The 27,896-nt window shown below is 38.9% G+C and overlaps 1 protein-coding gene and 1 long non-coding RNA gene across 2 annotated transcripts in view; one reads left to right on the top strand and one right to left on the bottom strand.

Moving 5' to 3' along the window:
- pitpnc1a (phosphatidylinositol transfer protein cytoplasmic 1a) overlaps positions 1–27,896 on the bottom strand; it is a 116,211-nt gene that overhangs the window by 41,892 nt on the left and 46,423 nt on the right. The window contains exon 2 of the mRNA XM_039686900.2: positions 2,833–2,981. Within this exon, the coding sequence (XP_039542834.1) occupies positions 2,833–2,981 (149 nt within the window). The remainder of the gene's footprint in view (positions 1–2,832; positions 2,982–27,896) is intronic.
- Positions 15,703–18,148, top strand: LOC120470127 (uncharacterized). The gene is made up of 6 exons (XR_016155195.1): positions 15,703–15,918; positions 16,418–16,472; positions 16,575–16,626; positions 16,729–16,772; positions 16,901–16,961; positions 17,063–18,148. It is a non-coding gene; the product is annotated as an uncharacterized LOC120470127 (long non-coding RNA).

Genomic DNA, 27,896 nt, shown 5'->3' with positions numbered 1-27,896 from the left:
TTTCTTCAAATATTTCTGGTTTGTGAGCAGCCAAAATCTTTGAGTATAGAGCTAATTTCTTAGGAAGGGAAAAAAAAATGACCAAGCATGAAAAGTGGAGGTGATAAAAGCATTTAGAGCTTCACTAAAGCTTCACAGAAGCTCAAAGTCCCTCCAAGCTTTTGCCCATGGTCTGAACCGGCTATAAGTGATGTCATGACCACCTCTCGGCCAATCATGACCCTTAGAGGAACAATTTAATCAAGCCGGTACCAGGGGAACTGATGTCTCAGCTCAATAAAGAGTTTCTCCAAAAACACATCTGCATGAGCGACTGATTTATCAGTGCCCAGAATGGCCAGTGTCCTGGGGGACTGTGTCCTGTCAACCCGATTGCTGGCTATTTCTGGGAAAGTGTTTGGATCCCAAGTCATGTCCGTACTTATTCTTGTTAAACTAGCGGCCGCTTAGAGACTGCTCTCTCAGTGAGAATGAACTGAAGATCTCCGGTGCACTGCATTGACCCCGACTGAGGCTCAATGCCAATGTAGTAAAACACATCTATAATAAATGAAAAAAGCAGACAACAGGGGGAAAAGAGAATAGTAGATCAGGAGTAAATGGTAGATAAGACTAATTCAGAAGAGTCTGAAAAGGGATTTGCAACTCATTTTACGTCAGTGACAAATTTCCAAAATATATTAAAAGTAGATGAAAATGGCGGGCCAGATTTTATCCATTTTATCCTGAATTGAAGCTAAATAATTGTTCGTCTATTGGTACACATTAGTGTCAGCTGAAAGGGAATGTTAAATACTTAGGCCCTGTTTACACGAGAACGCTCGCGGGTGAAAACGTAAAAATATTTTATCATATGTGCCTTTCGTTTACACGGCAAAGGCGTTTTTGAGGCTCAAAAACACAAAAGTGAAACCACCCTCCAGAGTGGAAATCTTAAAAACGGTCCACCGCCGCGTTCCCGTGTAAACGGTAAAAACGCAAAAGTCTGCTTGACGGTGAAAGTTGTACGCAGGCGCGTGGACTTGGTGTTGTTGTAGTATGCACTCCTAGCCGTCTGAAGTGCATACTACATTGAATTTCACACACTTTTGCGTCAACGTTTGCACGCGGATTTCCCACACAAAACGCTCGTCTAAACGCAGAATAAAAAAAGATGACGCAATGTCACTTTTGAGTTTTCTCTTCAGAATCGTTTCCGTGTAAACATAGCCTTAAAAACAGCGAAATATGGAATATATTAGGGCTGGGTAATAAATATCAATTTCTCGATATTAATCGATTCTCATTTTTACGAACCGATATCGATTCTTAAATCTCAAGAATCGATTAGTCATCCTGTATCATTTGAATGAATGGGACATTGTATCGCGGCTGCGTGCATCCGAAAAAAATCACAATAATCTTTGTCCTTTGTTACTATTGATATGAAACAAAGTCTCAATTTTCAAATTACGTCCATTTCCTTTAGAAATTCAAGAACATAAATAACGTTTTGGCGCTGTGGCGTGAGATCGCTCTGACGCAGCTCTAGAGAAGCAGCAGCGCTGATCTCTCTTCCGGCTTAATAATACCAGTTACCGCGTGAAATAAACGTGAATGAGCATCTGAAAGTTTGTTAAAAGATAGAGTACAACTTATCGAAATCTGTATCATGTCACATTGATTCCCTCAATCAGCGTTTCAACCGTGGAAAGACGTCAGTTAAACAGCTTGTAATCAATGTATCGTCATATTTACCTCAGAAAACCCACATAAACCCGTTAGTCAACTAGAAAAAAATAACTCTAGAGAGGAGCATTTTGCTAAATATATACACCATATTACATATGCATTATAATCTTAATGTTCTTCAATATTTAATACATATTTGAATAAATATGGCAAGTTTTTATGATAGCCACCATTTAAAAGTATATATTTCATATAGTCTTCTTATTATAAAAATAAATAAAAGTGTAATTTAAGCGTTTGTATAGCTACAAAACAGTTCATTATTACCTTCATATTAGGCTAATGGAGCCTAGTAGGCTACAGCTAGACTCCCATAGTTTACAGCATTTAAGAGATTTGATTCCCTTGAGAAAAATGGCCATTTATTGTAACTGATATCCAAAATAATCGATATTGAAACGAATCGTAATCGAAATCGAATCGAATTGCAAGCTTGTGAATCGAAATCGAATCGAATTGTGAAATTTGTCTCAATACCCAGCCCTAGAATATATTGTATGCAAATATTTGAATAAATTATATGATATAACATGTGCTGATGAATAATGCATAATAAGAGCAGTGTACTGCTGTTTGGGGCCATTTCACTGATTCATCTTGATTTCCTGTACAATCTACAGACCTATTTTACATTCAAGGTGGATTAGATATGGTGCTTTTCTCCGTTAAATATACCTTCAAAAATCAAATCACACAATAACATACATCATCTCATGACTGCAGGGTTGACGCTGGTCTCACTTGGTCTGGCAGCAGAATGATGTATGTAATGCAGCTAACGGCACTGGCTCACTTAATAGACAGTTCATAGAGAGATCACTCTTGCATTAGAAGCCTTGACCATCCACCCAGTTCATGCGGTAAAAGCAGACACCATATAAAGCCAAGGAGTATAATTATTTGGATGACCTGCCACTTTGTTGGATGCCAGTTTATCAGAATTAACCCTTTAGCAACAGTTTGTCCTTGCACATGTATGTTTATATATTGGACCTTGGCTAGAACATTCTTTTTTTAACATTTTTTAACGTGTTTACGGACCTCATACACCAACTACTCGTGCTTTGGCCTAACAAGTATCGGACGACAGTTTCTACTCACTTGTTGAGATAAATGCGCTTCTCAGTGAATTGTCCGGCGCCGTAGGTGGGGTCCTCGTAGGGTTCGTTCTGCACCACCTCCACTCCCTCTCCTCTCTCGCTCTGCTCGTGGCTGTGCTTGCTGATCATGTACAGCTGGCCAATCCTGTACTAGAGACACAGACCCAAAACAGTCAGGACCTCCACGTTCAAGTCAAGTACAACATATTGTAACCACAAATTAAGCCCAGTGTAGTAATGGTTTTTACGCCTATGCATTGAGTGTAAAATAACTATCATACATTTCTCAACTCTAAATATACTACATCAAGTCTCGACCCACATTTTTTCTAGTTATATAGCTATTCAGCTTGTGAACCAGGCCTACTTTTCTTTAAGTAGTTGCAGACTTAACCTTAACTGTCACCGTCCTGGTACCGGGACGCCTAACTTTACTTCACTATATTTCTATTAAATCCTAATCTAATTAAGACAAATTATATATTTTCAGTGTTGTGCAAGTTACTTCCAAACTGTAATACATTAGGTATTACTTGTTACTGTTATTTAAAAGTAATTCATTACCTTACAATATTACTGTCCCAGAATTGTAATGCGTTACATTACTCATGTATTACTTTTGCGTTACTTTCACCAAAATAACTAAGTAGAACTTAACTTTTGGGCTGTAACGATATGCAATATGAAACCGAAATCGCGATTCGCCACACGACTCAGATCCACGAACCTACAGAATCGCGACACACCTCTTCCAACTCCAGCGTTATTCTCCTTACAATCCAGATCCAATGCTGCCTTATCTTTAAATTAGGCTATTAGTATTATTTGAAGTTAACATTATAAAATACGTAGACCTACACCACAAAACTAGTTGAGGATAAATTATTTAAAATTGGGGAAGTCCAGCATTATGGACATGATGACATTTGCAGTCAAAACTTGAAATAAAAATTCGCAGAAAATACATGTATTGAAACGTATATAGGCTACTTCCTTAAAGGACTCCAGATATTAGACAAATATCAGTCTATGTTTTATTTTCAATATTAGGGAAAAGACGCACATTCATGCGTGACAAAAAAATAGGAGGCAAAATATATTTTTTGTAATTCTGTTAATTACACTGCGCAAATCGGATGAAGAAAGGGTTGGCTCTCCAGTCTCCATAGAACTTAAAATATTCATTTTATTTTAGTTTTCGTGTTCACAGTTATGAGGAAAAAACAATGTTACAGACGCGACCGCTCTGAACTGGCACTAAAAGACTGCTTTAAAACTTTCACATAGTCTGTTGCCTTTAAGAAGTAAAAGCATACAATACACTGTAATACAACTGTAATACAAGCCTCACTGAACATGTAACGAGTAAAATATTACTGGAAATTGATTAGTAATGCCTTACACTACTGCGTTACAGCAAAAAGTAATATGTTACTGTAATGTATTACTTTTGTAATACGTTACTCCCAACACTGTATATTTTTGGAAAGGTCTAAGACTTCTAATTAAATATTCGACCCCTGTTTTGTGTTAAAAATTATGTAGGAAGAGTAATTAATGCATTTATGACAAGAGTGCACCTAAAAAAATCTGCATCATAACAGGAGGTCTGACCTTTGTCACAAAAAGTTGATGCACCCACTTTTAATTATTGAAACTTCTGTTTTTATGCTAAAAGTTCATAATAAAACATATAATCTAGTATTTTTCAATAAAAAATAAAAAGTATAGTATAACATTATCCTCTAAAAATTATAATACATATGTATATATTATCCTCTAAAATATAATAATATTTTTTATCGCCTTTTTTTATTATATCACATATTTTAGTAGTTATCATAAATTAGGTGTCATTTGAAAGCTTATAAACTCAGAATTCATCCTGTGAACACCGTTTTATAATTGAACGTTGCGTTACCATAGAAACGGTACTTATTTTATGAGGCTCCTCTCCTTTTGGACATCCTTATATTTCATAATTTATGATCAAAACCTTTTCTAATCTTGACAAAACACATATTGTCAGAAAGGTCTGAGTCTCAAGGTTCCAAATTTTCTGACAAAATTGATATTTGGACAGAAATGTATTAATTTGTTAAGGCAGAATGTGTACAACTAAATTCAATGGAATTCAATGGCACCCGGTGGCTATTTTTGGGACTACGCCTAAACAAAATCTCATGGGAACTTCAATTTTTGTGATATCAACTTCAAATTTGGAACATAACTTGGTTAGATTTATGGCTTTGATTTTATAGTAATTTTAGAGTAAAAATATTTTGTAAAATATATATTTTATATAAAATACTAAATATATAGTACAGTATATTTGATTTACTGTGAATTAAAACTTCCATAACTTTTTCATACTTTCATTTTTTGAACTGTTTTCACTTCAGCAATAATCTGATGAGTGTTTTCTTTAAAACAAGACCAAACTTGGGTATATATATATATTCCAAGGCATTCTTGAATTACAACCATTTAAGTGTGAATAGAGCATTTAACCCCCATTCTCAAAAAAAGGGGGGGGGTAGTTAAGGGGTTAAAGGACACTTATAAAGTTGCATCAAGTTATAGATACGATTTCAGATCCATCCACTCTTAAATGTCACATAACTTTGGCCACTTTATTTGCAAGTAGAGCCAGACCGATATATCGGCAGACCGATATTATCGGCCGATATTAGGCATTTTCCAAACTATCGGTATCGCCAGTTATAATGGCCGATAAATGAATATTTCGAAAATAAAATGAAAACGAACGAAACACGCTTGAACCATGTCATGAGTGTTGGAGATGTATAGTTTGTCCAACAGAGGGCACTCTACACCGTTCCTGTTGGCAACACTCGTTGAGTTGGTCACGAGACATACGTTGCTTGAATAACAATTAAAAGACCATCCACATCAGTTCTCTTAACTCAAATAAGCATTACAAAATTTGCGACTATCATGTCCAGTTTAAAAAAAATAAATAAATAAATAAAATATCGGCCGATATATCGGATTTTAAAACCCAAAAATATTTGTATCGGTATCGGCCTTCAAAATCCTTTATCGGTCGGGCTCTATTTGCAAGTAACATTGCCCACTGTTAATTGCCAAAATAACCTATAATGTGGTCTAGATTAAGATTAGAAATAGCCTTCGGTCCAGCACAGGAACAGATTCCAGGCCATATCACAAGTCGCTGTAAGTTAACCGCAGCCTCACAATCACGAGGGTTATTCTCTGCCTGATACAGGAAGCAGTATCATAAGTTTTAGAGTGTATGACAGCTGTGACATCTGCTTATCTGTGTGAACAGAACAGGCCTCGGGCATCTGTTCAGCTTTCTGCATCTACTGCCACACTGGAGACACGCAATGATCCTTATCAAGCCAGTCATACATGCGAAGTATGACCACAGCCCTTCAGGCTCATGCGGTTATATTTATAGGTCAATTATCAGAAATGATGTATTTCTCATTTTAAAGCCCTCAGGCTGGGTTAAAAAACAGTCAGTGTGTGTGCCGAACCAAGATGAACATCTTTGCAATCTTGGTCAAAATAAAGATCTTGGTAGGCAAAGTGTTTCCGGTGAACATCTCTAACAAGTACTAGATTTTATATATATATATATATATATATATATATATATATAAATAAAGGAGCTTTAAATGTCTTTGATATCAAAAGAACATTCAAAATATCGGCAGCTTCATGTACTTGTGCAGTTTCTGTGGCCCATCTTGAACTTGAACCTCAGTTTGTAAAATAAAATAGCAAAAATTAATTATATTAATACATTAAAAAATCCAAGTTTCCATGATCATGACATTTGGACGGACTTTATTTTACAATCCTGTTCCACATGTACTTACTATGCACTCAACGCTTCCTTTTACAGTACAGTACTTGCAGTGTACTTACCTAGAAAGTACTGCCTAATATAAGGTAAGTACATGGAACAGGGGTAGGTTCAGGGTTAGTACTAGTTATTACCCAGTAATTGTAGTTACTAAAATAAGTACATAGTATTTACATGGGTAACTGGACTGTAAAAGGAAGTGTTATCCACTCATTATAGTGATTACAATAACTAGGTACTAACCCTGAACCTACCCTTAAGCCTATTTAGAACTAAAGGATGGGTAAAAATCCAGTCATTTTAATAGGAATCCAAATTAGGAAATTCCTGAAAGAATAAAGGATTTCCCATTAGGTACAAGTTCGTCAAGTCCTTCAATCTGTTGACCAACAGAAAGTGGCTTGATTTGAAAATAATTAGTTTTTTTGCACACAATTCTGTTAAAGGTACAATATGCAAGATTGTTTCGCCACCAGGGGTCGCTAACCTCTTACAATAACAAAGGCATATATTAATGACGTATATTCTGCATTAAAGTCCCCGTGAACCGGAAGTTGCAAACGACTTTTCTCCAGTGCTGTGACGTATTTCCAAGTGAAACGGAATATTGAACAGAGGGCAGGGTTTTGCTCTAGCGCTCCTCCTCTCCATCTCTCGCTCATAGCAAACTAACGGTTTGAGGGGAGTGGTTAAGCGTTTCCCCACCCAAACTGTGAAACCTACGTCATCAGAAAAAGAAACCGTTCCGGACCGGAAGTAACTTTTCAGATTTTGATTAAAGATTACTAAGGTAAAACATTTTTTTAATATATATTCACTTGCACGGATTAATTGTTCACCACAAGAGTAGTAATATGCGCTAACAAAGTAAATAGGTTCAATTTTGATTTCACGGGGACTTTAAGCGGAATTATGGATCTTGTCGTCAAGCTGATGGATCTTTTTATGGATGAGTGAATACAGTGATGTTTTTAACATGACTGTAGTATGAAGCAGGGCGCGATCATAGACAGTATCCACAAGTTTCCTACGCCCCATGAGGCCTTGCGTCAAAAGTGGGCACGTCTTCCGGTTCGAAGTAAACAAAGCGCGATTTGACATGCTTGACACTCGTTCATTCAACAGTTGACAGTCATTCCAAGTTATAGCGATCCAAACTAGCTAACGATGTGGGAACACAACCTCAACGAAATTCAAAAGGGTGAAATAACAGTACCTTTACCCTCCGCAGTAGTTGATTGGGAGTATTATAATAACATTATTAATAATCAATACTCATCAAGGCATGGTGACAGACAGTTGTGCGAGCTGACAAACAATTAAAATAAAAAATACACACTTAGTCATTGTGCTTTGGAGTTTATTCAAAATTATAAATGAATGTGCTACTTGAATACATTAACTGGCACATTTGGTATTCTGTCAACTTACTCTTTGATCCTGAGTTTAGGTGTAACATCAGTAGAGAACAGCCAAACACATGCTGAGAGAGTTTATAGAATATTAAGAATTTAAACAAATGTACACAGGAAGATTCGTCGTCTTTTGGGAGGTGATGGAAACTACAGTCGTTGGCAGGATCAGAGACGGGCTCTGGCAGGATCACTCTGATTTCGTTTTCAGCTTATGTTCAAAACAATCACGTTTAAGCCACTGAACTAGTTTAGTCCGGTTATACATACAACCGCGAACAGCACATGTTGTCCCTGAGCTCCGTAACGACATCTCTCATAAAGATTTGCTTTTTTAAATAGTGAAATAATTCTCCGAAAAACAGCTAGCCTCTTCGCTAACTAACACACAAAATACCATTGGAATGCTACTTCCGCCGCGTCACCGGAAGTTTCACCCACTTTATTTTTTTACAGGAGCTCCCTTCGGAAACTTGTGGATAAGAAGTGGACAGAGTGTTCTCATTGGAACTCCATTGAGACAAGTGAAGCCTGTTTTTGGCAATTTTTAGCACTTCCGTCACTGACGCGCAGACTCAAACAGAGCTTGACGACGTAAAGGATAATCTACTCCCATCACTTCGCCCACATATCGCACCAGAACCGTTTTCGGAACCGAAACTGAGGAATTTTGCACGGTTCCGGTATTTTTCCGAAAACATTACCGGTTCTGGGTTAGAACCGGTTCTCGGTTCCCAACCCTACTTTACATCATGTTGAACTATATAACATTGATTAGTTTTATATACATTGATTTGCTCACCAGTTTGCTCAAGTAACATGCAACACTCGCGTGGAGCATCTCGAAAGATGTTGATATTCGTTCTAGTCCTCTTTTTGCCTCAAAGTCTGCTTGCCATGGTCCGTAATGTTTGAACAAAACCCTGCTAGTGACGCTCACGCTGTTGAGCTCGCATAACGGGCATAACCGACCCAGTTGTCCACGTCTGTCGCCATGGTTACTATTGCGGTACTGTACGAGGTCAAACCTGGCGGAAACCGGGGGTAACGCGGATATGACGTCATTGACTGGCGACTCCTCACCCCTGCTCACACGCCCCGTTTCCTTGGTTAAAAATCTAAATTTTCTCACGATTTATAAATAGTTGAAAACATTTGGGATATTGTAAGTAATCAACTAAACAAAGTATAGAACATTGGCCTAGCGGTTTTTGGATATTTTATTGCAAAAATCCTACATATTGTACCTTTAATGTGAGTGCACATATAGATAGAAAAAGCTAATACAGACCAAGTGTGTAAATTCTACCTGGATAACAGAATTGCGAAATTAATGACTGTTCCCAAACAAGTTTCCTAAACAGTCTCACTACAAACTCACATCATTGGTTGAGCTAATGCTGCTGTGACGGGTTAAAAAAAACAGAGCAATGTTTTGAAACTATTATTGATTTTGCCACATTGATTTTTTTAACAGAAATAGATCTACAAAATGCTTGCTTGTTTTCTTTTCACACTAAGCTAGGAACATTTTTATAACAAATTAGACACTTCACCTTTAAGCTGCTCTTATCCTAGATACCCAGCATTTCACGACCAGCCAGCTTACAGAAGAAATGACAACATTTAAATTCGATGCCTAATGTGTGCTACACACAACTATCAGTTTAATCTCCTCTCTCCCCTGAAGCATGCCATGCTCACCTTCACCTCCATTCATCTGAGCTTTTTTAAAAAACCATGGCCCTCTGTTTGATTAATGAGATATTGTCCTCATTGTTCTCAACTGAAACCCAATTAAAGCTGCAGAAAAAGCGAGGGAACAAGGAGTTCAAGTGGTGGTGAATAATTCATCGCTACCGCTTTCACTTTGTGTGTGACGGACAGGCGTGAGGAGAGATGAGAGGACGGACAGGCTGCATGAGAGTGCATTAAGTGTTGGTGGTGAAATGACATTTTAAAAATAAATAAATGAGGCAGGGATAGAGAAGTGGGGCTTTGCACATCCCCCAGACAACTGCTTGATCGTTTTCGATGGCAAACTTGAGTCTTTTTTTTGTTTTTTGAAGCGCAACTAGTATCAGCCACAGCAGCACTCCGTTACCTGCAGAGTGCCTGTGTTTCAAGGGAATAGGTTTAGTAAATGGCGAGTCATTAGATTGTGCAGTCAGGCCGCTCTTTGAGAGCTCTTGAGGGCTGCCCTGATTGTGTTGGGGAGATAAAACTGGTTTTGTTAATACTGAAAAACCTCTCTCGGGCACATTGAAGAAAGACGAGCACAGAGAGGTTTGTGTGCTGTAGTGAACTGACTACAGCATGTTCGAAAGGAATTTGAGTGGTGTGTCTTAATGCAAAACGTCCCACCAGGGTCGTCACTTTAGCAACTTGATACTAGGTTGTGATCGTGATGTGAATTAGGGGTTGATAGAGTGCCAATGGTTGTGGATAGGGCATTGCTAAGTAGGGCTGGACCAGAATATTTGAATATTCTTTCGGTGGGTTGGTCTTCGATTTGAAAATTTTGAACAGAACAGATTGATTGAACAGAAGCACCGCTTCTATATTTAAATCTACCCTACTTTGCTAGTTATTTATTAGTCAGTTATAAGTTAACAGACATGTGTGTGTGTGTGTTTTGCAGTGTCCGTTCTCAGAGCATACGTTCTGCTTGTGTGAGGCGCGCCGCTCGCGCTGTTCTGTAGTTTTCTGAACGTGTCGCGTCTCGTCTGTCTATCTATATTTCACCATATAGAGATTCCGAAGCTTCGAATATTCGATGTTCATTACTACTGAAGCTTCGAAGCTCAAAAAATGGTATTTGGACCAGCCCTATTGCTAAGATGTTCTGGGTTGTTGCTAGAGCATTAATTGTAATAGTTTTGGATAAGTGCTAAAGCATTATTGCGGTACTCTGGGTTGTTGACAGGGCATTGCTAAGGTGTTCTGGGTTGTATAGGTCATTGTTTATGTGTTCTTGGTAGTTACACAGGCATTGGGTGGTTCTGGGTTGTTGCTAGGGCATTGATAAGAGTGTTTTGGGTGCGTGCTCAGACATTACTGGTGTGTTCTGGTTTGTTGATAGGGCACTGATAGGGTGTTTTGGGTGGGTTTTAAGGAATTACTGGGGTACAGGTTGTTAGGGCATTTCTTAGATGTTCTTGGTTGTTGCTTGGGCATGGAGTGTTTTGGGTTGTCAGGGCATTGATTTAGTGTTTTGGGTGGGTGCTAAGGCATTACTGGGGTACTCTGGGTTGTTGATAAGGCATTGCTAAGGTGTTCTTGGTTGTTGCATGGGCATTGGGTGTTTTGGGTGGGTTCTAAGGCATTACTGGGGTACTCTGGGTTGTTGATAAGGCATTGCTAAGGTGGTCTTGGTTGTTGCACGGGCATTGAGTGTTTTGGGTGGGTGCTAAGGCATTACTGGGGTACTCTGGGTTGTTGATAAGGCATTGCTAAGGTGGTCTTGGTTGTTGCACGGGCATTGAGTGTTTTGGGTGGGTGCTAAGGCATTACTGGGGTACTCTGGGTTGTTGATAAGGCATTGCTAAGGTGGTCTTGATTGTTGCATGGTCATTGAGTGTTCTGGGTGGGTCCTAATGCATTACTGGGGTACTCTGGGTTGTTGATAAGGCATTGCTAAGGTGGTCTTGGTTGTTGCACGGGCATTGAGTGTTTTGGGTGGGTGCTAAGGCATTACTGGGGTACTCTGGGTTGTTGATAAGGCATTGCCAAGGTGGTCTTGGTTGTTGCACGGGTATTGAGTGTTTTGGGTGGGTCCTAAGGCATTACTGGGGTACTCTGGGTTGTTGATAAGGCATTGCTAAGGTGTTCTTGGTTGTTGCATGGGCATTGAGTGTTTTGGGTGGGTCCTAAGGCATTACTGGGGTACTCTGGGTTGTTGATGGGGCACTGATAGGTGTTTTGGGTGGGTACTAAGGCATTACTGGGGTACTCTAGGTTGTTGATAAGGCATTGCTAAGGTGTTCTGGGTTGTTGCATGGACATTGAGTGTTTTGGGTGGGTGCTAAGGCATTACTGGGGTACTCTGGGTTGTTGATAAGGCATTGCCAAGGTGGTCTTGGTTGTTGCACGGGCATTGAGTGTTCTGGGTGGGTCCTAAGGCATTACTGGGGTACTCTGGGTTGTTGATAAGGCATTGCTAAGGTGGTCTTGGTTGTTGCACGGGCATTGAGTGTTTTGGGTGGGTGCTAAGGCATTACTGGGGTACTCTGGGTTGTTGATAAGGCATTGCTAAGGTGGTCTTGGTTGTTGCACGGGTATTGAGTGTTTTGGGTGGGTCCTAAGGCATTACTGGGGTACTCTGGGTTGTTGATAAGGCATTGCTAAGGTGGTCTTGGTTGTTGCATGGGCATTGAGTGTTTTGGGTGGGTGCTAAGTTATTACTGGGGTACTCTGGGTTGTTGATAAGGCATTGCTAAGGTGGTCTTGGTTGTTGCATGGGCATTGAGTGTTTTGGGTGGGTGCTAAGGCATTACTGGGGTACTCTGGGTTGTTGATAAGGCATTGCTAAGGTGGTCTTGGTTTTTGCACGGGCATTGAGTGTTTTGGGTGGGTCCTAAGGCATTACTGGGGTACTCTGGGTTGTTGATAAGGCATTGCTAAGGTGTTGTTGGTTGTTGCATGGGAATTGAGTGTTTTGGGTGGGTGCTAAGGCATTACTGGGTCACTCTGGGTTGTTGATAAGGCATTGCTAAGGTGTTGTTGGTTGTTGCATGGGCATTGAGTGTTTTGGGTGGGTGCTAAGGCATTACTGGGGTACCCTGGGTTGTTGATAAGGCATTGCTAAGGTGTTCTTGGTTGTTGCATGGGCATTGAGTGTTTTGGGTGGGTCCTAAGGCATTACTGGGGTACTCTGGGTTGTTGATAAGGCATTGCTAAGGTTTTCTTGGTTGTTGCATGGGCATTGAGTGTTTTGGGTGGGTGCTAAAGCATTACTGGGGTACCCTGGGTTGTTGAGGCATTGCTAAGGTGTTCTTGGTTGTTGCATGGGCATTGAGTGTTTTGGGTGGGTGCTAAGGCATTACTGGGGTACTCTGGGTTGTTGATAAGGCATTGCTAAGGTGTTCTTGGTTGTTGCACGGGCATTGAGTGTTTTGGGTGGGTGCTAAGGCATTACTGGGGCACTCTGGGTTGTTGATAGGGCACTGATAGGGTGTTTTGGGTGGGGCCTAAGGCATTACTGGGGTACTCTAGGTTGTTGATAAGGCATTGCTAAGGTGTTCTTGGTTGTTGCATGGGCATTGCGTGTTTTGGGTGGGTGCTAAGGCATTACTGGGGTACTCTGGGTTGTTGATAAGGCATTGCTAAGGTGTTCTTGGTTGTTGCATGGGCATTGAGTGTTTTGGGTGGGTGCTAAAGCATTACTGGGGTACTCTGGGTTGTTGATAGGGCACTGATAGGGTGTTTTGGGTGGGGCCTAAGGCATTACTGGGGTACTCTGGGTTGTTGATAAGGCATTGCTAAGGTGTTCTTGGTTGTTGCACGGGCATTGAGTGTTTTGGGTGGGTGCTAAGGCATTACTGGGGCACTCTGGGTTGTTGATAGGGCACTGATAGGGTGTTTTGGGTGGGGCCTAAGGCATTACTGGGGTACTCTAGGTTGTTGATAAGGCATTGCTAAGGTGTTCTTGGTTGTTGCACGGGCATTGCGTGTTTTGGGTGGGTGCTAAGGCATTACTGGGGTACTCTGGGTTGTTGATAGGGCACTGATAGGGTGTTTTGGGTGGGTGCTAAGGCATTACTGGGGTACACTAGGTTGTTGATAAGGCATTGCTAAGGTGTTCTTGGTTGTTGCACGGGCATTTAGTGTTTTGGGTGGGTGCTAAGGCATTACTGGGGTACTCTGGGTTGTTGATAGAGCACTCATAGGGTGTTTTGGGTGGGTGCTAAGGCATTACTGGGGTACTCTAGGTTGTTGATAGGGCACTGATAGGGTGTTTTGGGTGGGTCCTAAGGCATTACTGGGGTACTCTAGCTTTTTGATAAGGCATTGCTAACGTGTTCTTGGTTGTTGCTTAAGGAGTCCTGGAGGGCCACTGTCTTGAAAGGTTTAGCTCCAACCCCGAAAAAACTCAGCAGGACAGCAGCTGTCTAGGACCGACATTGTCCATCCCTGTGCCAGAGCACTGGTATTGTGTTTTGAGTGGGTGCTTAGGGTTACGGGAGTGTTCCTGGTTGTTGACCACGCATTGGGTGTTCTGGGCTGTTGCAAGGGCATTGATAGGGTGATTTGTATGTAGGGTTGGGTATCGAGAATCGAGTATCGATTGGAATCGGGACTAACTTTTAGTTTTTCCCGGAATCGTTCAAAAGTTAAAATTTCGATTCCTAGTTTCGATATTCACAGTACGCTGAGCGGAAGAAGAACCCGCTGAACAACACCAACGAAGAAGCGTCTACCGGAAGTGTTGGCATAACCGCCCGAGTCGAACATGAGTAGCTTACGTCGGCGGTCCAAAGTGTGGCTTCACTTTTCTAAAAATAACGAAATCTCGGCAAAATGCAAAATTTGTGACAAAAGGAGTATTTGTGACAGAAGGAGTATTTCCTTCAGAAAGGATTATTTCCTTCAGAAACACTGCATGAAAAGTGGGATTTTCGTCAGTAAGCGGCACTGTAGATTGTCGTGGAAGTTCAGGTTTACGACTGCACACGGCAATTTACAGGTAACACTCAAAACTGCCGTGAATTGCCGGAAATTGACGTGGGCCTTGCTTGGCAGTTGTCCCCCCATTGTCCCCCCTTCTCCTAAATCTAGAGGAGGCTTTGACATGTAAATGAAAATGCTGTGAGCTATACACATGCAAATAAGGGTAGGGGAGTTTCACCCAGGTAACATTTTTCTGAAAGGAACTTCATTCTAAGACAATCTCTGGTAGAAATAGATCAGGCTCAGTATAACCTAATTACCGCGTTTTTTTTTAACATTGCAACATGACATCCAAAAAGATAACAATCAACAAATAATAATTTCACAATAAATAAGAAACAAATAAAACTAGGACAGAATTGAACAAATGAAATAAAAACAGGAAAGGGACTATCTCTATTGTGTATAATATTATGATTTAAGAGAAAGTTAGAAACCAGTAATTTGTACTATTTAAAGAAAGAAAATAGCATACACATAAATTCACTTTTCAATTAGCTTCAATATTCTTTAGCAAATACAATTGTATCACTACATTTTTATCGATACATTTGAGAGACTCAATATACTGAAAACTGAAAATCAGACTCAAAAAAAAAAAAAAAACTTCAAACAAGGTTTAGAAATATTCATTTTACTCTTATGAATATGAAATTTTCCTAATACAATTACAAGATTCATCATAACATTTACAGAAGTAGTTTTCAAAATATATGATAACATCTTTGGATGTTAATTCACAGTTATAAACAGATGTTTTTTGTTTTTGTTTTTTTACAATTTTTTTTACTGGTTTATTTATTTTAAGTAGCCTAATAAAGTTATTTATTTATGCATATATGTATTTTTACATTTCATGGTAGCCTATTTGGGTATATCCACCTTATTCCTAATTTAAAATGAACAGCAGCAGAAAAGTCAAGACAGCCGACGACAGCCTTTCAACCTGAGTCAAAAACCAGTGAACGTAACTCTGATTGGCTGAGGCAGCATATCATCATAATCCAACCTGTAACGTCAGCCACTCTGATTGGCTGAGGCAACGTGCCAGGCATGTGGCGTGTTATTCAAGCAGAAATAACGGCACAGATATTCAGCCTGCTTCGCCGTCATGATCGCTGGTGAACCCATCTTTTCCTCTAAATTGAAGGTAAGTTCGTCCAACTTAGTGAATTCTATGCCCATGTGTACTTATAGTGTTTGGTAGTTTAGCGTTTTTGTCTTAAACTTCACAAATCGGCTGTGATTACTGCCGCGAATGTCCAAGGGTGTTAACCTAACGGAACAGTTTTTTGTTTTGCGTTAGCTTGCTGCTCTTAATTCTTTTTTAGTTTCGTTTCAATTTGAACAATTTGGGACACTAAACTGTACGTGTTAGGTTGCACTTTGTTATCTGGCTGCAAGCTAGCTAAGTTACCATTCTTTGCTAGTAATCAAACTAACTCGTACTGAGTGTTCAATTGGCTTTTCCCAATGCGTTTACTGTGAATATCGTCAGAAATTATGAAAAAGTGCCAGGGTCATAAAACATAAAGCCCGTAATGTGCTTGTATGCTCTAGTGTAGGTTATCCTTGTTTGTAAAATTGCATCACTTTGTGTGATGATGGAGTGAAATCTTCAGGTGTTTGTGATTTGTTTTGTCTCTCAGGGGCTGTAAGGAGTGAGGTGTCCTTCGCTGATAGGAGAAAAATAACCTAAACAAGGTAACGTTACGTGTTGTGATCTCATCCTCTTTTCTTTTCAACAGGCCCCAGTCAAATAAAAAGTAAAACTAAACTAATTTGTATTTACGTTTGTGTTTATAGATGACTTTGAGCGTGAGACAGTGGTGAAAACGCCAAAGAGAACTGGAACATGGCATTCAGTTATAAATGTTTGACCAAGTTATTAAATATCTTATAAATCTGTTCAGTTTCATCATTTGATAATAACTTTATAACACATTTTTTTGTGGTATAGATGCAGTGACTGAGACTGGGAGATGCAGTGACTGAAACCTGGTGGTAAGTATTGATCTATTGGCAGTGGAGAAGACACTTTTAATAGACACCTTTCTCTCTTGTGAGCTAGCAAACTTTGTTATTCTAATTAGAGTATTGTAAACATCACCAAATGTGTTTGTTTATTTCAGTGTTCCAGAAAAAGGTCCTGAAACTACTGGTCGACATCCGCCATCGCCTGAAGGAAACCAGGTAGTGGATGCAGAAGAAACATATTTTTGCTTACAAATGTGGGGACTTGGGGCAGATTGCCTTTGCATACATCTAAATCATTGTCTTTTTCAACTTTGCAGAAGGGGTCATGAAATTCGGTTCCACAGCCACTGAGGTGTATGTACATCAAGGTGAACCTCAAGCACGCATCGCAAAGACTTGGATTCACTTCGCCCTGATGAGCCAAGCCTACAGGACTTGAATTAAGAGTTTTAAAGGAATAGTTTACTTGAAATTATTTTTTTGAAATGTTTTGGCTTACATCAAGGGCATCAGTCATATAATGGAAGTCTATGGGGATCTCTTAAAAGAGCATGCACAGAGAAGTACAAATTAAACATGATTTAATGAATCATAACTGTAAGTACACGTTGATGGCTTAAGATATGAGACGAGCGGTTTGTGTGAGAAAATGAACAGTGTGTGTGTTTGTGTGTGTATATATATATATGATCTGCGCATGCGGCGGAAAGTGCCAGAAGCGATCTTGCACTGGTACGTCACTCATTGTTTACACAGATTTCAGAAGTTTTACTGTGAAGATCTAAACATATTAAGATATATTGCATTTTTGTGTATATCTAAATATATATATATACACATTTATACAATAACAATATAAATACTGTTTGTTTTCTCTCACAAAACGCTCATTTCGTGTCTTAGTCCATCAATGTGTACTTAATTTATGAGTCATTAAATCATGTTTAATTTGGTCTTCTTTGTGCATGCTCTTTGAGGTGGTGACCATAGACCTGCATTATATGACTGACAGACAACAACGGTTTGACCTAAAAATATCAAAATTGAAAATACTGTGGAAACAAAGACCCCTGCATCTTGGATGCCCTTGAGGTAAGCTAAAACATATCAAAAATTAATTTCAAAGTGAACAATCCCTTTAAATTACATCCTTATTATTCGTTCATAATTCTGCCTTCTGTGTTTGATATATCTGGTGCCCAATTCTGATGCCATTCAGGGCAATTTATTTTTGAATAAAGATGCAATATATTATTGATTTATTTATATAACTGTAGTGCTGTATGTATGTTGTCCCATGTTTCCAGAGGGTGGAGGACATGTTTTCTGTGCTTTGAAGATGTTCTCCTATGCTTTGTACATAGTTGTGTGTTTGTTCTAATAAAGCTATTTCTTTGAATAAACAGTATGTGGCAAATGTTCCTTTCCTCAATAAATTCATGTCCTTGATGGTAATAATAATTTAGTCCATAGGATAACAATGACATGAATATACAACATAATAGCATATCATATGAATATATATATATATTATTATAATTTTATGTCGGCTGACCAATAGTAACAGATCTGCCAACCAATCACGAGTGATTTTCTTGTTTAAATGTAGTGAATTTCAACCAATACTGAGTGAGGAAATTCAAGCCATTCTCTGGCAAGGCGCGCGCAGTGCTGCTATTCATATGCTAATTAGGGCCATTCACACCTCCGCGAGCGCTCCATGTATACGTCATGGTTCGTTTCCGTCAATATGTGGCACAGACGAACGCGACGTTCACAGTCTGTAAATTGTCGTTAACTGCCGAAAATTAGGGAGATTTCCGGCAGTTTACGGGGACGAAAACCCCACTTTTCATGCAGTGAAAGACCGTTGGTTTGCAAGGTTAGCTAAACTTTTTTGACCCTGCCTCTTAAAAGAATCGGAATCGAGAATCGTTAGGAACTGGAATCGAAACAAGGAATCGGAATCGGAATCAGAATCGTTCAAATTCAAACGATACCCAACCCTATTTGTATGGGTGCTGAGGCATAGTTAGGGTATGCAGATTTGTTGATAAAGCATTGAAAGGGTGCTTTGGATGTCTTGATACTGCATGATTTGAGATATAAATTTCATTTTTTATACCATTCTGAAATATGTCAATTCATAATGCAAGTGTACATTGTATTCTCAGCATTGCAACAAAGTCATTTTTTCTATGGTTTATCTTTTAGGTCAACCACTGTCATTTCAGAACAACAGTTTGAATAGCTGCAACCTTAGTAACAAGAACTTTCTCTTGGTTGCCCGTCTGATTGCCAGAAAACACAGACAAAGTGCAGAGGCACTTGAACACAAACACTTTAGAAAAGCCCCCACCCACCCCCTCCTTAATGTATTGTCAAAGAAAGTGCTATTGAGAAGACAAAGTGAATGACTGTATCTCGGACAACCGGCTGTTGAGAGTAGGCGAGCAATGATAACAGATGACTGTGGAGCCATTATCTACACAATACTCCTTAGACTCCACTATATCATTAACCTGTGATAAACCATTAAACTGTATTTTTTTCCCCGTCATGTGCTGCAATAACACTTAGGGCAACCAAAGTTTGATTCTTTCCAGATTCTGTTCCTCTCTGAAGATGTGAAATTTAGTACATAACTGGTATGGACCACTTTCATGTTACTTTTTTGTATTTTTGGAAACATGACAGTCTCAGTTCCCATGAAGGAAAAAAGCACTCTAGAAGTTCTGCCTGACATCTCAATGGAAACGAAGCAGAGTGAGTTTGGAGAGACACGATGGTGGAAAAAAATACAGAATTGTAACATTTTTGCCAACTACTCATTAAGACAGCACCAGTCCCAAGAGTTTAGCTGACATTGACAAGCTTTTCACAAAAAAAAAACCTCAGGCTCTGTTATTAAAGAAGAAACAAACACTGTTTACCAGAGCCATTGCTGCCTGGGTGATAATTGTGCTCTCCTTTCCGAGGAAAGATAACACTTTGATTTTAAACCAATACCTCACACTTAACCACCCAGAGAGATGTGAGCCGCTTATTTAACAATGCTAAGCAGCCTCTATCAGATGAAGGGGGGCTAATCAAACAGCAACTGTTCTTCTAGAAAGCTCAATCAGAACAAAGAGCAAAACAGTTTCTTATCAACCCACGCAAGGTACATGCTGTATACGTGCCAAAATAAGTTCTATGTTATACTGTAGAGGTACCATGACATTAGATATATATAGAATACATAATGAATATCATATTCCTGTACCATGGTCAGAGACACTGTAAGCAAGTGTGTGTAATTGTTCCAGTCTAACACCATCCCTCCCTTCTTAGTAGCCCTAAACATGGTATGTACATAGCAACGCAAGGTTCTTTACCATGCTATTACTATGCTACATATCTGGGGGGGGGGGGGGACATGCTATTTTCATGATGCCATTTAGGGCATATAGACAATAAGAAATTGTCGACAAATATCTTTGTTGTCGAGTAGTCGTTTGAGCTCACGTGACCTAATGTAAGTGCGTGCAATATCACAATGTGACCACTACGGCGCTGTGGCGCTAGAGTGTAATGCAGCCCTTTACAAATGCTTTTGCGGTAAAAGAAAATACCTGCGCGAATTATGACCGAGTGCAAACGAATCCGAACTAGCAAGGTTTGGGAAAGTTTCACAAAACTTCAAACCAACAATGCTGTCGTGTGCAATACATGCAAGGAGGAACTTGCTTTTCACACACTTAAAGAGGAAACATCCAGGCAAAAGAGGAGCCAGTGAGAATTGAGTGTAACTAACTAGTGGTGACGTAAATCTCTTTATTAGATAATGCAATACTACTAATAATAGTACAATATTATCAATAATAATATAATTAGAGTAATGTGATGATTTATTTTGCATAGAATAAAGCTTGATCGAGCTTAGGAGTCAGGGCTGTTTTTAATATTGTAACACTACTAGGTATAGTCTTATCACTTGCCTGTATTTTTTGTTCCATAATCATGAAGACTTAAGTTACAAAAGGAGAATATCGTGGCAGTTACTTGTTCTTTTTCATACTGTAAATCAAAAAGTGAATGAGAATGTCTCTGCCAGCTCAATTTTCATCTAAAAAAAGATTGTAATTTTATACTTATAATAATGGTTTGCAGATTAATATTTTACCATTCTTTGTGTCCTGAATTAAATGACCCTTTTTCTTTTATAGTTGTAAGAAAAGCAGTGGTCCTATTAAACAATGCTCAGAGAGCATTTGTGTGTGATTTGAGTTGAACCGAAATCTGAAAACTTATAGAGAATGACTTGTTTAGTTGGCTCAAAGTTTATAAAAACAACTATTTCAAAAGCTGAACTGATTTTAGTTTTTTAAATTATAGTAAGAATATGTAGAACTCAATGTTTTAACTAATTGAAACATAATCGTTCCAAACCTTCTGATTAGTCGGTGAAAATAATCGACGATTAGTCGATTAATCGTTCCAAAAATTGTTAGAGTAATCGATTGTCATAATTGTTTGTTGCAGCCCTAATGTCATTGTACTTTTTTAACATGGAAATCTTATCTGTTGTCTATTGAACAGACGTAATGCCTCAAAACACACCCTCGTAGAAATTTGTAACTATATTAAGTTTTGCTTTCGAATTCAAATGAGTTCGTAAAATCTAATTTGCTAATTTTGAGGGTGTAGGGGTGGATCTAAAAATCGTATGAATCGTATGAATAAAACAGTTTTGTATCCTAATAATATATATAATATAACATCAACCAATAATGTCCTATAAATATATATATTTCTGGTAGACCTTTAGAGGGATAGTTCACCAAAAAACGATCGGTCTCATGTTGTTCCAAACCTTTTTCTTCAGTAGAACAAAATATATTTTGACTTTTGGACCGCATTGACTTTCATTGAATGAACATAAACAGTAGATATGTTCTTCCAAATACATTCTTTTCGGTTTCACAGAAGAAACAAAGGGCAAATTCCAAACAGTGTTTTTGAGCCACTGAAGGAAGTGGACATCATAAACACCTTTACCAAGGACCCTTCCATAAGTCCACAGAAGAGACCGAAGGTTTTAAAGTTGATATCAAAGAAGGAAAACACACTCAAAACATAACGCATATTTAAAAAACGGCAAATAATATGAAAATGTGTATGAAGAAAGAAAATTGGGTTTAATCCCCATTCATTTATTACAAGAATCCTCATCTCTGTAGAAGTGTCAAAGCAAGAGGTTTCAAGGTCTAATAACCACTTAAAATGGTGTTGTTAGCCCAAAGCATTCTGGGTAAAAAAAATAAAATAATGAATTCGACAGCAGTGATTATTTAGGATATCCTAGCCACCTCAGTGTTGATTAGATCAAATTCAAGCCCGCCGGTGGAGTTTGACAGAGGAAGCATTGGGGGCTGTATTTATGAGACAGCATCCGCTGTTTGCAAGTGTGTGATTGATAGTGTTGCCGTGAGCCTGGGGTGAGCAATGTGTTCTTAACGCTATTCAACATTAGCGTCCGTGGTGATGGCAGGGTGAAAGAACGACGCTGGATGATACAGGAACACGGGGAAGGGAGGAGCTGAGAGAGGAGACCCTGGCAAGGTGCCCTTTTTCCAGGACTAGTGGAGTGACTGTCAGGTAAATGATTGGAGGTTCTGCGAACATCGGCTGCTGTTATCTCCACCTCATCCATCACTGCTGGAGAGAGTGCAGCCTCAGCGCTAGCGCAGCATATAACACGGGTCAATGGAGTGTCAGCGGAATATATGGGAGAATGAGAGTGTGTGTTTATGGGCGTTTCTTCAGCTATGGGCACTTTCGGCCCTGCGGACTTGGCACTTTAGAAAACGTTTAAAACGTACTTGTTAAAGACACAATGCAATCAACGTAATCTATAATCAAAATATCTTCCCTCATCTCACTGGCGCGAGAACCTGTCACTCACATGAGATCAGCCAATAGCAAACCACAACCATCCAATCAATTCCACATGGACAAAATCAAGCCACACCCTACATCTGTTCTTGTTTGAGCAGCCGTTTCACGCTGAAATACGTCATAATAGGGAGGAAAAGACTTTTGCCACTCTTACTGTTTTTTTTAAATGTGTCCGCCAGTGGACATATACATTCATCGCATGAGAATATGGTCGCATTTTTCTGAAGCAGAAAATGTCATTTACAGCGCATCTCAATCAACGTATTGTGTTTATTTGCATTTTGTAACGGAAATAATGGTGATGGGAATATTTTCCGGAAAAAAAACGTCCGTTTCCAGACTGATCTCATGAGGTAGCGTGTGTATGACACGGCAATTCGTATTTCCATTTTTGGCGTGCTATCAAGATGCATAATTGCTTTTCAGCGTGTTTATGAACGCTGTTGACTTAACGTTATTACTGTATATATAAATATGACTATATGAAAAAAACTTCCGTCTCCGGAACTTTCAGTCATCTTCGGAACACATGAATATCTCGGAGATTTCGGTCCCTTCCTATTATACAACCACTACTTTTAATGCTTCAAAAAGTTCATAAAGTGATCGTAAAACTAATCCATATGAATCAAATAGTTTAGTCCAGATTTTCTTAAATAGACGATCACTTTATATGAGGCACAGATTGAATTTAAGCTTTTACTCGCATATAAACATTGACATTAGAGAACATAAACAGAAGCTTGAACGTACTTGCTTTGACGCGCGAGAACAAACCTCATTGGTTCTTGCTGAAACTCAAAAGTGCAGCGTTAACACCAAGAATGAACCTCATTGGCTCTTGCTAAAGCTCAAAAGTGTAGCGTAACATGAGAATGAACCTCATTGGTTCTTGCTGAAACTCAAAAGTGCTGCGTAACACGAGAATGAACCTCATTGGTTCTTGCTGAAACTCAAAAGTGCTGCGTAACACGAGAATGAACCTCATTGGTTCTTGCTGAAACTCAAAAGTGCTGCGTAACACGAGAATGAACCTCATTGGCTCTTGCTGAAACTCAAAAGTGTAGCGTAACACGAGAATGAACCTCATTGGCTCTTGCTAAAGCTCAAAAGTGTAGCGTAACACGAGAATAAACCTCATTGGCTCTTGCTGAAACTCAAAAGTGTAGCGTAACACGAGAACGAACCTCATTGGCTCTTGCTAAAACTCAAAAGTGCAGCGTAACACGAGAATGAACCTCATTGGCTCTTGCTGAAACTCAAAAGTGTAGCGTAACACGAGAATAAACCTCATTGGCTCTTGCTGAAACTCAAAAGTGTAGCGTAACACGAGAATGAACCTCATTGGCTCTTGCTGAAACTCAAAAGTGCATCGTAACACAAGAATGAACCTCATTGGCTCTTGCTAAAACTCAAAAGTGCGTCGTAACACAAGAATGAACCTCATTGGTTGATGAATATTTATATAAAAGCCTAATTAAATCTGTTTATTGTTTAAAGTGAACATGCCTCTTCAGAAAATGTGGACTAAACCGCTCAATTCACATGGAATAATTTTCCGATCTCTTTATGAACTTTTTGAAGCATCGAAGTGATAGTTGCATAGACTGTCAATGGAGGGACAGAAATTGCTCATATTATATTAAAAAGATCTTCATTTGTGTTCCAAATATGAACAATAGACTTAGGTTTGTAGACTTAGGTTTGTAATGACATGATGGTGAATAATTAATCACAATTACAATTTTTGGGTGAACTTTCCTTTTAAAGCACATTTCATAGCTGACATTTTATGCATCACAAATTTGAACAATCAAATAATATTTTCACTCTCTTTGCAAAAAACAAACAACAGATTGATTGAGACATTATGCACAAATACAATCTGTTCACAGAGTATTTAACTTATTTATACATCCCATCTGATATTTTATCTTAAATCACACCAACAGAGGTTAGTAATTTTACTGCATTTATATTATATTGTAACCCAATTAATTTTGACAATAAATATTGAAATGTTTTACGATTACTTAATTCATATTTCATATGATACATTTTCATATTTTAAGAATGAAAGTCTGGGACAAAGCTAGCACAATATCTATGAATAAAAGAAAGTTGTTGAAATTAGCAAAAATAAATTAAATTCCAAAACAATCTTATTGTGACCTTCACATAACAAAAAGTTGTGAATATGTTAGTTTTAATTAAAAAATAATTAATTCCTGGGACATATTAGTGCCCAAAGCTGAAACAAGACCCGTGTGTGTGTGTGTGTGTGTGTGTGTGTGTGTGGAAGGCTAAGGGTGTGAATGTCGCACAAGATATTAGTGTTCGCACATGAATGTGACGCAAGCAAACGTGTTAATGAACGTTTCTGAGAGCGAGACAAAATTACACAAGTAACAGCATGCTTGTTTCTCACATACATGTGCTTTCATGACCACAGTGTGTCCATAAGACAAAGAAACCCATCTATCAAAGTGGTTCTCAACTGGTTTTGCTTATTATAACAGAAAAATAAACTTAGGCGTCATAAAATCTAAATTACAACCCTGTTTATCTTCATTGCAGGTCAACCAGTATGGCATTTGGGTTGTATCTGCCATTAGCTTGTGTAAGGATGAGGACCTGTCCATGTTGACACCCTAATGACAGATGGATTTGCGCTAAAATACACACGTGACTTACGTTCTTCTGTTAAAAACACAAAGGGGGAAGCTTAGCAGCTGTTTTCCATGAGAGTCAATTGGGACGCAACCTGTAACGCTCTAATAAAAATAGACAAAAAAAGCATCAGACGTAGTGCGCACAATAAGTCTTCTGAAGTCACATGACCTTTGTTTGTGATGATTTAAATACATTTCAGCATGTTTCCCCACACAAAGCTATCATGTGGCTTTGTCATATTACCAGTTGGACCATCCTTAGATTATGTTCATGTTGTTTTTGTCGTTGTATTAAAAATCTCCTTTTGTGTTCTACAGAAGATGAACATCATATGGATTTGGTACAACATTGGGGGTGAAGATTATATCATTTTCATTGTTGGGTGAACTCTTCATGCCACATAAAGTAGCTAGCGCACCAAAACAACTGCTGTTCTTATCAGCATGGGGGGGGGGGGGGGGGGGGTCAGGAAATATTGCTATAGAACATCCTTTGACTGCGATGAATACTAAAGAGAACCATAACTTGCACAATTACATTCTAAACGCTAGTTGCATGGCAACTATACATAGCAACTGTCAAGAGCCCAGGTAGACGCTCTGAGGGATGTTTAGCATGTGATCTGTACGATCACTTCACACACTGCGGACCTTAGCACACAGATTCTTGTTTTACACGTTTATGCGTCTATTTTCCCAGAAAGCTCTATAATATCAGCCCTCACCATCAGCGGACAAAATGGGAAAAAAGGCAGTTTGTTTATCAATCTTTTCCACATCCTTGACCTCCCCTGCAGTTTTCGTTTGTTCTCTAGTTATCAGATTCACCCTCCAATCATGTGAAATTCCTAAATAAAATTCCTATTCCTGTGAACAAAGCTGATTTTTTAGCATCATTACTCCACTGTCACATGATCATTCAGAAATCATTGCTGCCCAAGAAACATTTCTGATTGTTATCAATGTTGTTGTACCCCTACTGCCTCTGCTACACAGTGCAGACGTTATTTGGGCAACAAGTGTATTCAATCCCTAATTAACTCATCATAGGGGTTTAGTATAAAGACCTGTGACTTGGTGTGAGAGCGCTCACTTCTCGCTCACATTTCTTTGTTTTCCCATATTTAATTTAGTGCCATATATTGTTTATTTAGTAATTTGCTTGGTTTGACAATAAATTGGTTTATTGTTAAAGCATTTGTTGTTTGCCTCTTTTATGTTGTGGTATATGAGCCAGCCGTAACATAAAAATGGGGGCTCGTCCGGGATTTTTGAGAGTTTGTTTTTGAGGGAGTATTTTATTTTATCCTGACTTCTCTGTAGGAGAACAGCTCTGGCTCCAGTATCGCTGGCATCGAAAGCTAAACAAAAAGGTTGAGAGAAATGTCATTCTATCTTCAGTCGAAAAGAAATTAAGGTTTTTGATGAAAACATTCCAGGATTTTTCTCCATAATGCACTTTTTACTGGCCCCCAAACTGTTCAAAGGGCTTTAAATGATTCCAGACGATGAATAAGGGTCTTATCAAGCGAAACGATCGCTCATTTAAAAAAAAATAACAACAAAGTTTAAGTTTTATAAGCTCAAATGCTCGCCTTGCTCTGTTCTGGGATGCGCGTTCATGACTCTCCTGTTTGAACTCGTTTTTCATTCAACGAACGAAATGAACGAATTGACTCGGAAAAAGATTCATTCATTTTGATGAACGAGTTTGAACAGGAACATACATCACAGAACAAGAGCAAGGCGACCATTTGAGCTTATAAAATAAAATTTTGTTTATTTTTAAATGAACGATCGTTTCGCTTGATAAGATGCTTATTTGTCATCTGGAATCGTTTAAAGCCCTTTGAACAGTTTGCACTGAAACTGTCTTTTGGACCTTGAACCTTTTGGTTACCAGTAAAGTCCATTATATGGACAAAATCCTGGAATTTTTTCATCAAAAAACGTAATTTCTTTTCGACTGAAGAAAGAAAAACATGGACATCTTGGATGACATTATCAGCAAAAGTTCTTTTAAAAGTGAACTACTCCTTTAAGGCAAACCCATTTTAACAGAGTCAATTTTTTATCGCGCGATTAACAGTTTGTTTTTTTTGGGCTAGAAAATTGTGTAGTTTTTTCACATGCTTTGCAACAAGACACGGCATGCGCGGCGCTGCGCTATTAAACCCAGTCATTTCGATGGCTTTTTGATGACATTTTGTTGCTTCGTCGACCAAAGCGCAAGTGGATCTAGCTAGACCGGAAACAAAACAACAGGCACACCACAGACACTTGTTTGGGCTTGCGAGCTGGCCAAATAGTTGGTTAACGTTACGTTTTGAGTGGATGACGAGCGCGAGACGTCGAAATGGATGCCAATAAGATTCTGAATGGTGTGTGTTTTGTCGTTGTGAACTGAGCTATCATCATCGCAGCACGTCCAGTCTGAAACACCACTTGATGATGGCCAAGCACACACACACACGCAGCTGATGCGAATTCTCCGCCCCCTCGTCGATATCAGGACCTCGTCAGTATTTCTTTCACCCTT

This window comes from Pimephales promelas, chromosome 3 (assembly GCF_988280905.1).
Source record: "Pimephales promelas chromosome 3, fPimPro1.hap1.1, whole genome shotgun sequence".
Taxonomy (NCBI): domain Eukaryota; kingdom Metazoa; phylum Chordata; class Actinopteri; order Cypriniformes; family Leuciscidae; genus Pimephales; species Pimephales promelas.
This window is presented reverse-complemented; position numbering and strand designations above follow the sequence as displayed.